Source organism: Theobroma cacao, chromosome 8 (genome assembly GCF_000208745.1).
Source record: "Theobroma cacao cultivar B97-61/B2 chromosome 8, Criollo_cocoa_genome_V2, whole genome shotgun sequence".
NCBI classification, from domain to species: Eukaryota; Viridiplantae; Streptophyta; class Magnoliopsida; order Malvales; family Malvaceae; genus Theobroma; species Theobroma cacao.
Window position 1 is genome coordinate 1,584,241 of NC_030857.1, and position 18,074 is coordinate 1,602,314.

An 18,074-nucleotide genomic window follows, 5' to 3' on the forward strand; every position below is an offset into this window, starting at 1 on the left:
CCAAGCTATTTCCTCGACACGACTAATTTCTTGGGTTTTTTTTTTTTTGTGTATGTGTGGGTGTTTTGTTCGACATTATTACATGAAGCAACCCCTTGGAGGAGTGCTCTCGAGTAGTCATAAAACTAACTTCCCATTCAAACCAGAGAAAATCCTTGACATTTCTTTGTTCTATCATAACACACAATTACTTTCGGTATCTTTTGGTATATTTTATTGATAGGAGATTAGATGTTTTAGGGTTATATTCATTCGATAATTCTTTTTTTTTTTGGTAGCTTTCATGTGTGGGACTAGTCATCTCAATTCATCATGAACTCGACAAAGCTAAGCTTAGCCATCCATTTAGCAAAAGACTCAATAATTATTTGCGGTTTCCATGCTCTTTTTGATCACATTACTCATTAGCTTTCCGTCCTTTGAAAAATAAAAAATAAAAAAAAATAGACAAAAGTAGTGTTTGATTTAGCAAAGCCAAAATTTTTGTTGTACAAAAAGGTTGAACCATGACCTAGGAAGACCTATATATATATATATTTGAACCAAGCTACAACTGTAATTCTATGGGTTTGAACACATTTTCTTGACCAAAAAAAGGAAAATATTAGCTTTTTGTTTATTGGTTTATAATATGAAAAGAAGAAAAACCCTAAAAAGTTTTGGTGTGCTAATGCCAACTTTGATCGTTAGAAAACCATTCAAACCAAATATACAAACCTTGTTCTTTCACTGACCCTTTGAAAACCATTCACACATGTTTAATTTCCAATGAAGATTCAAGGGTGGGAGCTAGGGAATATATGAAAAGAGCTGCATAAAAATTATTGAAAAACTTTCTCCTCTTTCTCGAAAAAGCCATGTGGGGTTTCCTTCATCATTCAGGTGGTTCTCATGCTGCCCCTGCAGGCTCGTTTTTTCTGCTTCCCTCTCCTTAATCTCAACCTAATCCGAGGGGGAGGGCCAAGCATATTTGGCCAAAATTAAGTAAACTTGCATGATTTTCTTTTTGTTAGATAGCATAAGTCCAAGTACCTCATCTTCTAGCTTTTGGAAAAGAAAACCTCATCCTTATTGTACCTACATGGTGGAACAAAGAAGAAAGAAAGAAAAAATAAAAAGAAATCACGTGATTTTGCATAGATGATAGATCCCACAAGAATGTGGATCCAAATTCAGAGATTATACATAAGATGGCCATAAAAAGCAGTAGCAGCAGTAGCAGAAGAATGCCTTTGGAAACTACCAGTAAAGCGAAAACCCTAGGTTGGCTAATGAACTCTCCTACTTCACAATACGTGTAGGGGTCCCTTCCTTTCATGTCCCTCGCCAACTTAGAGAAGTCTCTCTCTCCCCCTCAAATTAGTATAAACCACGCAGCTGAGCCAGCCCCACCCTAAAGCCTAACCTGCCCACTCGACCCATAAAGGGGAGTGGCAAGGGGGGACACTACGTGCAATTATAGGCGGAAGGTTTTTAAAGTGCAAACTCATAGCCTTTATCAACAGTACTTCTCTTATTTTCTCTCCCCTCTACGTGTCTTTATATAATATTCATATTAACTCGTATTTATGAACTCCTAGTTATATTCATTGTATCGACACAATATCAAATAGAAACTCATTTTCAAAACCTCTTTTACCTCTCGTTCTCGACAAGAACTTTCACATGTCACAGATACGGCCAATGCAATGGTTATGGGCCGGGGAGAATTAGTTAAAACAAAAGATTAGGAATTTTATGATAATGGATTGGTCCCCCTTTCGGCCATTGAAGAATAGGGATGGAGATAGGGATTAGATGGAGGTTTAGAGGTGGGTCCAATTGGGGGGATTAGAGTGGGCCCGGTGGGCTTTGCATGTGATGGGCATGATGAGGTGATATTTATAGGCTGAAATGGATAGGGCATTAGGTTTTTACCCTTTAAGCATATTATTGATTGGGAGTAAGTAATTGGCCGTTGCATGACATAATGTCTTGGGGAGGAAAGGTTGAGACTCACAGAACTCGCCCCTGTCACGTGCCTAGGTGTACTAACTTTTTGACAAACCTACGACCCCTCTTTAAAACTGATGCCCTCGCAACGGAAACAGAAACCCCTTCCCTGACCTGTTTCTACTCGTGGCAAAAGGTTCTTTCTTTTTCTTTTTTTTTAATCTGGAAAAGTGATGTTAACTTGTTGTGATGATTCCTTTAAAGCAACACTCCATTTTACAGCTGACATTCTCAAACACTTGTGGGGAAAAAAGGTCTTTCGTTGAAGTAACTGTTCATCGCTTTTTCTTTTCTTTTATTATTGTTATTATTATTATTATTTTAAATATATTTGGAATTAAGTTTTATGCGATGATGGTAGGTCGTCGGTGACTTCAGTTTAGGGATGGAAAGCAATCGTTTTCGTGCATACATTGAATTCGCCATCTCAAACTGATGCACTACTACTCACGAGTAACAAGAATATTCTAAGCCAAAATTCTCGAGTTTATTACAGTGAATATCATACCGTAGAGGAGAACGTAAGGAATTGAAATAAGCTGGCAGTAAAAAAATAGAATAAAAAAAATAATAATATCGGATATACAATCTGATTGAACACACTCTGCTTAACTGTTGATGGAGATGGAAAGAACTGAAAATTGGTCCAAAAGACCTTGGTCTTGGAATCATCTCATTTGGGAAGGGGAACAAAGTAAACCAGATGCATCTGATCCAACCACTGCGAGATCACAGACAGGACAAAGCTGACCTTCCTGGGATGGAACAAACCGTGAACTGCAGTAAGGGCAGCAGACATCCTTCTGTCCACGGTATATAGGCACATAAGTTGCCCCACAAACTACGAATGGGTTCCTGAAATCATAGTTCAGCTGGACTTTGTCGTTCGTGTTTCTCTCGGCCGCTTGCAGGACTTGACGGGCAGTTTTCGCTTGGTTTTCATTGGTGGGATTGGTCTCCAACAATCGCCTTGCGAAGTTAGCAGCTGTCATTAGATTACCATTCTTGTAGCAAACAGTCATAGCATTCAGCAATGCCAGTCTCATGTGAGGTGGCTGAAGGTTACAGTGGGTGAAGTAGGCTGCTAGCTCTTGTTGACGTACAGGATTGTCCTTAAGTTCCCTCCTTTTAAGCTCCATTTGCAAACCAAGAACATACTCCTTCACAATGATGATCAATTCCTTCACATCATCAACCTCTCTCCTAGAGTCAACAACGATCAAAGGAATGGTGTGAAGAATACTAAGAAAGAGCCGTAAAGCCTCTGTAAACTTTCCAGAAGTTGTGGCCTTGTAACCGGCCTTGAGCTTCTCCTCCAGCTGATAAAACTTAAAAACAAGAGCAGGCGGGCTTCTTACATTAGGACTTGCTGATTCAGTCCATCCTCTTTCCACTGCCACAAGAGTGACAGGGGCAGAGGAAAAGGTAGGAAGATAAGAATGGCAGCCCACTTGCAAGTCAAGGAATAATTGTTTCAAGGGAGCGAAATTCCTGATACCCAATTGCCGGCTCAACAAACGCATGGCGGTATCAAAATTGCCTGCAGCAGCATGTTCAGCTGCAAGGGATGATTTTTGGATCCAAATTTGACTTACAGGCATACCTGGAGTAGGGGCAACAAAAACAGATGAATGAGCATTGCCAGCAGTTTTTGGAGTACCCATTTCAGGTGGAAGTTCAAGATCCTCAAGATCCCATCCTCCCTCATCATTCTCTTCATGTGCTTCTTCCACAAGGGCCATACTGACGTCTCCATTTGGCATGTTTTCCACATCAACAATATCCAAATCCTCACCCCAATCAGCATCAGCAGCCTCTTCATCTTCTTCCTGAGCATTTCTGCCAACATTATCAAGACCACCCTCAAATACTCCTCTCATTACCCTTAACAAAGGCCAATCTCCACCGCATAAGACAGGACTTGGAGGTGTCAAAAGGGATGGAGATCTACCCTCAGGCAAAGAGGGAATATCATCTCCCAGGTCAGCAGCTAGATGCTCAGCAATATCATGGAGCCCATGAACTGCAGCAGTGATGTAAGCAAGTGGCAAATGGCCAGCATTTTCCAATATCTTGACACGTTCTTTGATATCACCCAAGTATAGAGCGTTGTGGAACTCACCCATGACATCATTCTTGACTTCAGCAATTTTTAGCATTTTCGATAACTTATCCATGTTCCCTGTGATGAGGTAGAGAAATGATAGTCTGTCGAAATTTTTTGTCCTCTGGTAAGCATATTCAACAATGCCTGCATTACCCTGCCGAAGGGCCTCCACCCCCAAGCGATACCAGTGATCTTTCTCATCAATTTCCTTGGCAGAAGCAACTGCAATCTGGATGTTCCCACTCTCTAGTGCCAAGTTGAAGCGTGTCCTTTCATCCCTTACAAAATGAAGAGCAACCTCAGGGAAGCCTTTCTGCTGGAGGTATGCAATCATGGCTTGCCCACAGAGCTCAGAACTCCTAATCATGCTCATAACATGATCATATCTCTTTTTCAGGAGGGACAGCTTAAATACATACTCAGTTGCATCAAATACTATGGCACGATTTTTCCCATCTCTGTCCAAGCAACACATGGTGTTTCCAGACACTTTCGTGATGTACACTGGTACATCGAGGGTCCTAATAACTCCATTGTCCCCATTGGGAAGGCAGTATTTGATGTGAGTCAGTGTAGTGTATATGAAGACACCATTGTCATCCCAAGCCCCACTCTTTACACGGATTGTTTCATGGAGAGTACATTGATTCACGAGCTTCTTGTTGGCTATTATGATTGAATGTTTGCTCAGCAGGGCAACACTCTCCATATCGTTTGACCAAACAACATACCTAACAAAAGAAGTTTGAAGCTCTGCAAGAATCATCCTCTGTTGGAGGTCAAAGATAATTACTCGATCCTCTGCTTTGCATAGCAAGTTCCCGGTTCCAGCATAAAATATTGAATCAACAATAATTGGAATGGCAACTTTTTTCACAATCTCATTTTTAAGGTTCTTGACTAATACTTGATTGCTGCTCTTGTCAAGCACAGCAAACCTATTTCGAGCAACAAAAACTGCTGATCCACCAATACCTTTTTTTGCGTCTTGAACAGACTCACCTCTGCCAAAACTGTCTTTAGGTATAATGTAAAGTTCATAGGAGCCTCCATCCAATTCTGAACAGACCAAAATAGCATTTTCCGTGGGGCTATAAGAAAGTGTTCTTGCCCCTTGGTTTAAACTGGTAGAACCAGGCCTACGGATTGGGATCACCTGAGTGTCTTTCTGAGTTGAGAATTCATAAAAGCGCAAAAACCGGTCTTTAACATAGTACATTGAATCACCACTCACAGAAAAAGCAGGGCGTTCCCTCTCCAGTTTGAAAACAATCATGCCACTATCATGACCAGCAGCCATAAGGTTCATCTCAGGATGACATGCAAGTATCCAGAACCTGTCGTGCTCCCTGCGAAATGTCTGAAGGCCAGTACGCTTGGTAGCATCCCACACTCGAATACTCTTATCCTCTGAATTAGACACAATGATGTCCTGCCTTGAATGGAATAAAACACATGACACGTTATTCATGTGCCCTCTCATAGTGTCAACTTCCCAAGCCTTTGTATCTGCAATGAAGATAGAGTAATAAAAAATTGTATGTCACTAAACCTTTTTTTTTTTTTGAAGAATATGTCATTAAACTTTACACTGCAAAGACACTATATTGGCCAAATGGAATTGACAAAACTAAGGTCCTTTTGCCTAAATTATCTCAAATCAGAAAATCCACATTCCAGCATCCATGTCTTTAGACATGCTAATTTTAACTTGCTCGGGTCATTCTGATAAAAGAGCCCTTCAGTGGTTTTTGCGTTGTCTGTGTAAAGAAATATAAACACACATCGACCTTTGTATATAACAAGATAATTCTAAAGAACTAAAAGCAAACAGGATTACAAAGACATACCATTCATTCGCCAAAGTTTCACTTGTCGATCATCCGCCCCTGAGACAATTAGAGGAAGAGTGGGATGGAACGAGGCCCAGTTAACTCCTCGATCATGACCCTCCAAGACATATTTAACAACAGCATCCACCCCACCAAAGAAATCTGTGTTCATCTGGCTCAACTGACCCAAACGCAGGATGTCATCGGCAGGGGCAACTGTTTTCTTCTTCAGGGCGCCAATATCCCACACACGAACTGTTTGGTCCAAGGATGCTGAAACAACCAAGTCCTCCTTAGGATGGAATGAGGCACACATGACATAGTGATTGTGTCCAGTTAGCACTGCAATGCAAGTCCGAGACTGCCAATTCCATATTCTGATTGTTTGGTCATCACTTGCACTAACAATCCATGGATACTCATGATGAAACTGAACAGTACGTATATAATCCAGGTGCCCAAGAAGTGTAAACAGACATCTATGCAGTTTATAATTCCAAACTTTGATCTTGTAATCATCCCCTGCACAGACCCGGCATTTACATTTAACCAAAAGCTACCACTCCTACAGATAACCACAATATTTAAAAGAATAAACAAGACACCACATTTGCCAAATATCTTTATAGAGTCTTTATATTTTAAATGTCAAATCCACTTCGATGCTTTAGTAGGCACATTCCAAGTACAACAACAGGAAAAAATCTGTCCATTCCTCCTTTAGTACTTAGTGTAAATCGTGTTTCTAGACAACGTTAACCAAATCTAAGACTTGAATTTTCAGCTAAAAATTTATAACTAGAGATCATATCATGCTCCCGCTTTTCCTTCAAATAAGTTAAAAGAACTAAAGGTACGCCCAGCATAACTGATAATGGCAATACCGTAAAATACAGAAGCACTCCTATGAATTGAATCTAATTGTTTAGATCACGAATTCGAAGATCATAAAACATTGAAATATTCAGATAAACAAGATTAAATCTGCCAATGCGCCAATGAACAAGATCTTGCAAATGTTAAAAGAGCAAAATTTTGAAAAAAGTTAAAAACCTCCAGAGACAAAGAGAGGCTGGGACTTGTGGAAATGGACGCCACGGACGGGGCCATCGTGCTCGTCGAATCGATCAATGAGAGTCCCCATCCTATAATCCCACAGCTGGATCACGCCGCTGTGTAGACTCGCTAAGATCCATGGTCTCTTGCTGTGAAAGCTCAGCCCTTTCACCCGATTGCTCTTCGTCTCAAATTTCGTCAACATCTTCACCCTCTCCCTCTCAAGATCCAAAGTCAAAACGCAATCCTACCATTCATTAACCGAAACAAATTCAAATCTTTCGGAATAACAAAAACCTAAAACAGCAGTAATTATCGTAAAGACTGTCTAAAACAGAAACGAAAAAAGAAAAGTTACCTGAGAGATTGGGGATCAAGAAGAAACGAGCATTGCAAATTGAAACGGTATTGAGAAATTGGTAGATCTGCCAAGGAGTTGGCACAGGATAAGCAAAGTTGATAACGTGTACGTTAAGGAGATGATCGGAAGAGAGTATCGCCGATCTGTTAATGAGGAAAAGGAAAAACCTAGAAAAGAAAGATACAAAAGCTCCGTTTTTTATTCTCTTGGTTTTCGGGTTTTCAGCGCGAGATGTTTGTGTTTTTTCAGGACGGTGCTATCACTGCATCACACGTCTTGGTGCTGCTTCGTTTTCAAATAATCTCTTTACTTCTTTGTCCTTTTTCCTGTTTTTCTTTTTTCTTTTTCCAGTTCTACTTTTTAGTAATTTCCAAGTGAGGACATTAATTTTCATTTTTTCGGTAATGGAATTTTCGGAATAAGACACATCCAACACGTGTTTATGTTTGGCAAAAAAATTGTTTTTATATGTTTCCGCATTTATAAATAGAAAATGATATACTTTATTACATTTGCCTTAATTTTTTTAAGAAAAGATGATAAATATGCAATCTTTGTTAGATGAAGATTAAATTGGCATTTTTCGAATGAATAAATGTATAATTATTTATGCATTGTCATTTAATTACAGAATATTATTTCGTGTAAAATATAAAAAGATAAAATTTATTTAAAATAAATATGGTTTTGGGCTCATCCAATCCAAACCCAAAAGCTAAAATCCAGTATGCAATGGGCCTATACTTGAATCAACTTTCATGAACTTGAGCCCGTAGTGATGGTTGAATGTTTCCTGGTGAGCTTACTCATTCCCGGTGGGACCCTGGCTCTAGCTTGGACACAAGAAAAATTATGATCTAATTACATGCTATCAAGTGGATTTTATGATGTTATAATCATATATTTAATTATAAAATAATTAATTTATTAGTTAGATTATTTCAAAGATACATAATTGAACCAACTCACCTATGTGTTATATATCCTTGAGATAATTTGAAAATAATATTTAAATTGGACCAATCAAAATTTAATTATTGATTATATAATTTGACTCTAAATAAATCAAGATAAATTAGAGATACTAGTTATATTTTTGATCAATCAAAATTTAATTATTGATCATTTAATTTATCTTTAATAATTATACTAATTTAGAGATAAAAATCAAAATTAATTATTGAATTATTTTTTAAATAAATTAAAATAATTTAGAGATAATATCTAACTTCAGTCAATCAAAATTCAATGACTCAAAGTCTGACCAATCAAAAGACTTTCAATGAGTTATCATAATTTATCTTTAAATAAATTAAAATAATTTATAGATAATTTAAAGAGATTACATTCTTATTAAAGTCTCTCACTTAGCATTATAAATAGGAGCTCCTCCCAGTTATTTTGGATTCATTAGAAAGCATTCAAAAATTGGGAGGCATTCGAAGATTGAGAACATTTCGAAGATCGAGAAGAGTAGAAGACTTCTGAAGTAAATATCAAGTGGCAACGAAGTTCAGCGACAGCGAAGTTCATGATCAAGATCAAGCGACAGCGAAGTTCATGATCAAGATCAAGCGACAGCGAAGTTCGTGATCAGATAAGCGACATCAAGAGACGGCGAAGTTCATGATCATCAAGATCAAGCGACAGCGAAGTTCGTGATCAGATAAGCGACATCAAGAGACGGCGAAGTTCATGATCATCAAGATCAAGTGGCAGCGAAGGTTGTGATCAAAATCAGTATATCAAGTATTCATGATCAAAATCAAGGGTTATCAAGTGGCAGCGAAGGTTGTGATCAAAATCAGTATATCAAGTATTCATGATCAAAATCAAGGGTTATCAAGTGGCAGCAAAGTTTGTGATCAAGATCAAGCGGTAGCGAAGTTCGTGATTAAGATGAACATGATCAAGATCAGGATCAAGATCAAGCGATAGCGAAGTTCATGATCAAGATCAAGATCCAACGGCAATGAAGTTTATGATCAAGATCAACGTGTTCAAGATCAAGATTAAGCGGATCAAGCGGCAACGAAATTCGTGATCAAAATCAAGATATCAAGTATTCGTGATCAAAATAAACATGATCAAGATCAAGATCAAGCAGCAGCGAAGTTTGTGATCAAGATCAAGATTACGAATACCAAGATAAAGCGGCAGTGAAGTTTGTGATCAAGATCAAGATTAAGCGGCATCGAAGTTCTTGATCAAGATTAACGTGATCGTGATGAAGATCAAGTGACAGTGAAGTTTGTAATCAAGATCAAACAACAACGAAGTTTGTGATCAAAATCAAGTGTTTGTGATCAAGATCAATAAAATCAATGGTAGGTAAAGCGGTAGTGAAGTTCGTGATCAAGATCAAGCAACGAAGTTCGTGATTAAGATCAACAAAATCGAGCAGCAATGAAGTTTGTGATCATCAAGATCAAGCGGTAACGAAGGTTGTGATCAAAATCAAGATATCAAGTATTTGTGATAAAAATCAAGGGTAGATCAAGTGGTAGTGAAGTTCGTGATCAGGATCAAGCGGCAACAAAGTTCATGATCAAGATCAAGATTAAGCGGCAACGAAGTTCGTGATCAAGATCAAGATCAAACGAATCAAGCGGCAACGAAGTTCGTGATCAAAATCAATATGATCAAGATCAAGATCAAGCGGCAGCGAAGTTTGTGATCGAGATCAAGCAGCAGCGAAGTTCGTGATCAAGATCAAGATCAAGAAGATCAAGATTAAGCGGCAACGAAGTTCGTGATCAAGATCAACATGATCGTGATCAAGATCAAGTGACAACGAAGTTCATGATCAAGATCAAACGGCAACGAAGTTTATGCTCAAGATCAAGTGGCAGTGAAGTTTGTAATCAAAATCAAGATATTCGTGATCAAAATCAATAAAATCAAGGGTAGATCAAGCGGTAACGAGGTTCGTGATCAAGATCAAGCGATCAAAATCAAGTCGTCAAGACCCTTGAAGCTGAGTCAAGGAATATTCAATAAGAAATTTGTATGTACAACAACATTTCCAAAAGAAATTCTTCTTTTTTACCACTTTTTTTTTGCCTTCGGTCTCCTTTAACTTGATTATGTTCACTATGTCAATTGCTCTTTGACCGAACAATGATCCGATTTCTCCTAGATTTTCATAATCCTTCCTGGACCTGGAGGAAAGAACAAGAACTGTATCAGTATCAATGAGGAAATAACATCACAAACTCATGAAGATATGTCAATTTTTAACATTGCTTGGTCATGCTAAGTTCTTCACAATCACAGCCTTTGTATCTTGGACAAGATATGTGTCAAAATCAAAATAATGTCCTTTTGTGATAAATATAAATAAAATAAAAGAAAGTTGGCAAGTTGTCAAGAAAGTCCAGTGTTCCATTTTAATGGGGGATTCAAAGAAATTAGGCTTACCTGCAGCACTCAACATGGCAAAGCCGTCAACAACAACAGGTTTAAAACTCGAAGAAAAAATCTCCAAACTCTTGCAAAGAAATGACCTGTCTCTGGAGATAATTCAAACTTCAAAAAGTACTGCAACAGTACTTTTGCATTTGATAGCAGCCTTCCTCCCCTACTTTATCCCATCAATTTCTCCACACAAGTTGTATCACTTGTGATTCAGACCCAACATTTAGCTCCTTCTCACTCACTAGCTTTTGAGAATATTCTTATCACAAATTCACAATCACAAAATTTATGCCCACTAATCTCAATTGGAAGGTTTTCTTATTATTTTTTTCTTAAATTAAGAGAAAAAAAAACCTCTTAATCACAAATTCCATGTGTTTTAAAAGCTAGAAAGAAGTTTTCCTCTTCAATATATATATAAAAATGAATGTTCAATTGTCAATTAATTGACACTTAAGTTATCAATATAAAAACGGCATGCAATGCATGATGAAATCGATCAAATTTGCAGTTGGAGTAAAATCAGAAATTATTATATAGATAGTTTTGATCTTTTCATTTGTAAATCTAACTAATTTTATGATTAAGTACTTGTGTTTGTGAATTCTTTGAAAAAAAAATTGATTATATATTAGTAACGTGTGAAATTACCTTTTATATCTTATTACTCTTATTATGAAATTATACTTAGTAAAAGAAATGAATTTCACAAGGAAATGTCTATTCCACGTGCAATTTCATAATTTTTAATGCGTTATTGTGTATCACGTATCTTTTCTCTAGCTCTATAAATACCCACCATGGTAACCAAGAAATATGCACAACCTCCATCACAGCTCTTATCTAGATTTATGAGACTGATGTATCCTCCTAGCCATGGCCATCGTAACATCCCAAGCTGAGCTCCAGTTTGTAGTGATCACACCCCACACCAGCAGCGATGCAACCCATCAAATTCAAAGAAGCAGCGTCTCAACCATTGTTGCTAGGCGTCTTAAGGAATCAAGTACTGCCATCTTAACCAAATTTCACGCAGGTTTTTTCAGGGTAAGCCTATCTCTGGGTGGCCAGGCTTTGTTATGGAAGACATTAATGGGGCCAACCGATGACACGAGCAGTCTAAGAATTACCCTCCACATGTTTCATCCCAGGGCTTTTACTCTACTCTGGTCTTTCGCGTTCCTTACCCTTGTTTTGCTCTCAGTTCTTTACCTTTTGAGATGTTTATTTTACTTCAAGATGGTGAAAGAGGAGTTCCTGCACCATGTAGGGGTTAACTACCTATTCGCTCCGTCGATTTCTTGGCTTCTTTTGCTTCAATCAGCGCCTTTCTTTACCCCAAACAACCATTCCTACGTGGTTCTCTGGTGGGTTTTTGCGGTTCCTGTTGTGGTGCTTGATGTGAAAATCTATGGCCAATGGTTTACTAAGGGGAAGAAGTTCTTATCAGCTGTTGCAAATCCGACGAGCCAGTTGTCGGTTATAGGGAACCTGGTGGGTGCACAAGCCGCGGCAAATATGGGGTGGAAAGAGAGTGCTATGTGCCTTTTCTCACTAGGGATGGTGCATTACTTAGTACTCTTCGTGACGCTTTACCAGCGTTTACCAGGCACCGATCGGCTCCCAACGATGCTGAGGCCCGCTTTCTTCTTGTTCTTCGCAGCACCAAGCACGGCCAGCTTGGCTTGGCAATCTATTTCTGGTGCTTTCGATACAGCATCGAAAATGCTTTTCTTCCTCTCGCTCTTCCTCTTCATGTCACTTGTAAGTAACGTCTGCTTAAATTACTGTCAATTAAGATAATGACGTAGCTTGAAAGTAAATTTTCATGCCCACTAAAATATTAGGTCCCCTGTGGTCCATAAGGAATTCGTTTCCCCATGCAATGACAAAAACGTACAACTGTTTTGGTAGGCAGCGTACGTTTTCGAGTTTCTTCAGATAAGGGCTCGAAATTCAACCTTGGTTCTTTCCATGAATTAACAGATTCCGTACGTGCCCACGTGTACGGTGCACGGGTTGGGAAGTGCAATCTTATTCATGTTGTAATTAAGTAATCATTTGCTTGCATTTTCTGTGGCTACAGGTTTGCAGGCCGACACTGTTTAAGAGATCTATGAGAAGGTTCAATGTGGCATGGTGGGCTTACTCGTTTCCCTTGTCTGTGCTTGCTCTAGCATCAACGGAATATGCAGAAGAAGTGAAAGGCGGCCTTGCACGCCTCCTAATGCTTGTTCTTTTAGCATTTTCTGTCTTGGTCGCCATTGGTTTGATTTTGTTCACTCTGCTCAACACTAAGATGCTCTTACCTCACAATGATGATCCAACTGCAAGTCATCTCGATTCTCATCTGCCGGAAGTGTCACGACAGAGAAAATCAGCAACTACAACAAGTACTGTTCAGACAAATGATAAAACATGTGTATAGGTGAATGGTAGATGCTCTCTTACAATCTCTAATTTGGGAAACTTAAGTAGCTAGTAACTATCTGAAGAAAGTATATCAAGGGTCTCGAATTCCCTGACAGACATGAGCAATTCCATCCAAATAACCGGATGTTCATGCACCATATGCCAATTGGACAACATGGAAATCATGGGGGAAAAGGGATAAACTGTAAGGGTTTATCAGATTTGTGGATAAATTTCTATGTATCTATCGTTTTGCTGACAATTTGTGAAAGTAACAATTCAATTTTTCCAGTTACAATAGAACTTGGCTTCTAGCTTTAGCAACTTGCGGTTCGATGTCCAACAATATCTTTGCAAACGTTGACAGATCGGATCAAATCACAGCATTTTCAAAACTTCATCAAGGAATTGATTTGACTAAATATGTTGCTTAGACCCAAAACCCAAAAAGGTGAAAGTGATTTTTGAATATGTATATTCACGAATAAGACACTAAACTAATTAACAGCCTAACATGTCTGAAGAAAAGTCTAAATCAATAACAATGCCAAAGAAATTAATATTTTTAGTTAATATTGAAATTTGAGTTTTTTTTAAAGCATTGATTTCGTTTATTAATTTTCATTATAAAAATTATCATAAAATTGTACAGTGAAGCATAACAGCACATGGGAGACAGAGAGCCTCTCTTGTGCATTTCTATATATATATATATAAACTTGATAACAGTTTATAATGGTTGTGTCTGAGATCAAACTAATCAATATATCTGCTTTACATTGCTCCCAGCATGAACAAGAAGAATCCAAAGAGCACATTTCAGAATCATCCCATCACAACTGGGTTATAGTTACTATCTTCAACCCACCTCCAACATCAAATTAAGTCTTTTTTTTTTTTTGGATTTGGTAGAATTGACAAAAGAATTTAATTCATCCAATACATCATAATTACTTTTGGATTAAGACTTAATAATTTTATAAATTCTACCAAATCCAAACGTATATTCGTGCGAATTGTACGAAATTCAATTTAATTAGAAAACGTGGCATTAGGTTACAAAATGAAAGAAAAGGATATCCTCTGGAACTTGTCTGGTTTGAGGAAGCTTCTTTCGTATATTTACCCTACCTAACTAAGATTTTACCTAATCTATATGATTATCACATCAACCAATTTCCATCTAAGTTAAAGTGATCTTTATCCATAATTCTTTTTATTATAGGGAAGCAGCCATTGAAGATTAGATTTGTCATTAGATTAGGAACAACGTTGGACATTGAAAACATCTAAATTCCGATACATCATGTGGGAAACAGCTAGCTTAAAAGTATCATTGTATTCATAGAAATGACAGGGGAAGCATGGATCGTCGTTTAACTTAATTGCAAAGCAAAGTCGTGATCATTCGAATTAGGTGCTGAACAAGTACAGATAAAGTCTTTGCCTAAGGCTTGTTAAGTCAGTATCAAATCTGTCTTTTGAGAACAGAACAGAATTTAGAAAAAAAGATTTGGCAAGACATGGAGAAGTCCAATTGATGCTGAATGGTTAATGCATTCAAAAAGGTTGGGCTTACCAAGATTTGGCAATTCCGACAAGTACAGTAGATTTAGGTTGGAAGAAAAATCCTCCAATATATTGGAAAGAAATGAGCTGTCTTCAGATATGCAGCCTTTCCATGGGTTAAGTAGTTTTCACCTCCAAGTTGTAATCTATATGAGATTTCATTATCAAAGGTACAATACCACTCTATTATCCCATTCATTTCTCTGTGCAAGTTGTCACAGTCTTATTCAAACCCAAATTTAGCTCTTTCTTCAGACATCTGTCAACCAAAACTGGCTAACTAGATTGAGGCCCGAAGACTCTCTGCTAAATCCAAAACCCATCATGGTTTGGGGTTTGCAACTGCCATATTTACTTAAGGAGTCCAACTTAAAACTTTGCCAAGGCCCAATGCTACATTTAGTTAGATTGAAGTTTTCTTGTCAAACATATACAACGCAAACATAGGGTTGACTTAGGGGCTATTTCAGGAAGTTAAGGCTGGGAATAGTGTAAATTCCATTCTATCTTTGCTTGTGTGAGCAGGGCGGATCCTTGGATCCTTCAATTCTTTGAAGTGGAACAGAAAATAAGAAATCATGCCACATTTTACTTCTGTCACCAATGTTGCGGTCCGGCTTTACTGTGAACCTGTCATGTCTTGTTCTTCTACAGGTACATTGTATCTGGAGTCTTTCGATTTTCATGAGTAACCACAGCTAATGGAAAAAGCCTTCCCCGCAGTAAGTTACACTAACAAGTTATCTTGAAACTGTCGTTTGAGTATTTTTTTCGTTATAGGTCTGCGGCTTGTCCCCATTTACGCAATGCAGCTGCTTGCTGATCAGTAGTTGTGGAAATTATATAATAAAATATAAAAAAACCCTGAATTTCACAGGTAATGTCTATTCCACGTGCAATTCCAGGATTCATCTATCTATATTGTTTTATGGTTTTATGTGTTAATTTGACTTAATTTCACTGCTTTTTCTATACATATTGCATAGGTCTATAAAACGCAACCACACCGTAAACAAGAAATCTGCTCAAATTCATGAGTTGATCTTCCTGACTTTGACTGTCCGATCAATGGCGAGCTCAAGATCTGAACCTGAGATGGAGTTTGTTGTCGACAGTACGCCTCAGACGAGCAGCTTTGCCACCGAAAATCTAAGCAGTGTCTCCGCCATCTTTGTCAGGCGAATTAAGCAATAGTTAAGCTCCATCTTAACCAGATTTCATGCAGGTTATTTTAGGATAAGCCTATCTCTAGGTGGCCAGGCTTTATTGTGGAAGACCTTGATTGGACCAACCGATGACAGAAGCACTCTAAGGGATGTGCTCCACATGCTCCACCCCACGGCTTTTCTTGTACTATGGTCTTTCGCTCTCTTTACCCTTGTTTTGCTTTCTCTTCTTTACATCTTGAGATGCTTGTTTTACTTTAAGATGGTGAAAGCAGAGTTCTTGCACCATGTAGGGGTTAACTACCTATTCGCTCCATGGATTTCCTGGCTTCTTTTACTTCAATCAGCTCCATTTGTCTCGCCAAAGACAACCTCCTATCTTGTCCTCTGGTGGTTTTTCGCGGTTCCTGTTGTTGCTCTCGATGTGAACTTTATGGTCAATGGTTTACAAAAGGGAAGAAATTCCTGTCTACGGTTGCAAATCCAACAAGCCAGATATTAGTCATTGGAAATCTTGTTGGAGCACAAGCTGCAGCAAATATGGGGTGGAAAGAGAGCGCCGTTTGCTTGTTTTCACTGGGGATGGTCCATTATTTGGTGCTCTTAGTGACCCTCTACCAGCGTTTCTCAGGCAGTGATAGGCTTCCAGCGATGCTTAGGCCGGTTTTCTTCTTGTTCTTTGCCGCACCAAGCGTGGCGAGCTTGGCTTGGGAATCCATAACTGGTGCTTTTGATTCTGCATCCAAGATGCTTTTCTTCCTCTCCCTCTTCCTCTTCACCTCCCTGGTAACGTATCATTAAAAAAGAAAATACCATCAAGATACTGACATGTAGCTAAGTATTACTATTATAAACTTAGATCGATCCATAGCATGGAAATTTTAATGTTTGGAATCTTATTGGAGAATCGAATTCGAATTTGCTTTCATCACTCATCCACGACTAAAATATTAGGTTCCAAAGAACCATTTGGGTTGGTTTGGCCATGCAATAACAAAACTGCAAATTGTTTAAAGTTAGGCTAATCTTGATCCTTGCATCACCCATGGTCATTCCATGGACCACGGAATTCAGTATGCACCACGTTTTTGGGTGCACGAATTTGGCAGTGCACCACATCTCATGACTCAGAATGGTATAGCCAATCAATTTTATATCTCCTGATGCTTTTTGCATACAATTTTGTGGTATTGAGACAGGTTTGCAGGCCAGCTCTTTTCAGCAGATCAATGAGGAGATTCAATGTTGCCTGGTGGGCTTACTCATTTCCCTTGACGGTCCTGGCTCTAGCTTCCACGGAATATGCAGAAGAAGTGAAAGGCAGCATCGCACACCTCCTTATGCTTCTTCTGTTAGCCCTTTCCGTTTTGGTCTCACTTGGTCTCACAGTATTCACCCTGCTCAACACTAAAATGCTATTACCCGACAACGATCCAATTGAAGGTCTCCACCATTTACCAACAGTTTCTGCATAATATCAAAGCCGCCAGATCGAAGGGGCAAGAAAATAAATTCACCTGCGATTACAATGCTGATTTCTGTAATATTAGTTTACTCTGTCACCAAGTTGTTTATGCTATAAAATTTTCGCTGTGAGATTGTAGATAGGATATAAATCATGCATTGCATGCATGATTGTAAACAAGATTAGCCAGTGATGTATGGAGTGATGTTTATCGGAAGACAAAAGTAAAAGGAAATGCTCATTGCTTTTCGTTCTCTTCTGTCATACAAAAACAGTTGGACACTCTTCTGTCAAAATATGCATACCCGGCCCTCATCTCCTAGAGCTAAAAAATGAGGGAAGGAACAATCGTCACTGACGAAGCCAAGGAAAGCTCACATATCATCCTCTTCATTACATCTAAACCAAAAAAAAAAAAATTTTCTTAACCTTTTTGAAGACATTGCTCTAATAAAAATTATCTGTCTCATTTGGTATTCTTTTCATAATTTACATTATGTGTTCAATTTTATACTAAATCTACCAGTGAATTAATTAGCTTATTTATGTTAACCGGAAGCATCTTACACATTGAAAAATGAAGGAAAAAAATTTTAGGAAAAAAAATTGGGTCGACACCATTCCGGTTTGAAAGCTTTTTTTTCTTTTTTTTTACATGGTTTGGAAGCTTTTGATATGTATAGCTAAATAAGATAGT

General features: G+C 38.3%; 2 protein-coding genes and 1 pseudogene across 2 annotated transcripts; 2 read left to right on the top strand and 1 right to left on the bottom strand.

The window, feature by feature from the left end:
- LOC18591478 (coatomer subunit alpha-1) lies at positions 2,379–7,636 on the bottom strand. Its single transcript, XM_007017616.2, has 4 exons — positions 7,346–7,636; positions 6,985–7,234; positions 5,950–6,453; positions 2,379–5,608 (listed from the first exon to the last, which is right to left on the bottom strand). The coding sequence occupies exons 2-4, from the start codon at positions 7,190–7,192 to the stop codon at positions 2,661–2,663; spliced, it is 3,660 nt and encodes a 1,219-aa protein (XP_007017678.2). The 5' UTR covers positions 7,193–7,234; positions 7,346–7,636; the 3' UTR covers positions 2,379–2,660.
- Positions 11,603–13,439, top strand: LOC18591479 (S-type anion channel SLAH4). The gene is made up of 2 exons (XM_007017617.2): positions 11,603–12,529; positions 12,852–13,439. The coding sequence occupies exons 1-2, from the start codon at positions 11,642–11,644 to the stop codon at positions 13,191–13,193; spliced, it is 1,230 nt and encodes a 409-aa protein (XP_007017679.2). The 5' UTR covers positions 11,603–11,641; the 3' UTR covers positions 13,194–13,439.
- Positions 15,800–17,594, top strand: LOC18591480 (annotated as a pseudogene).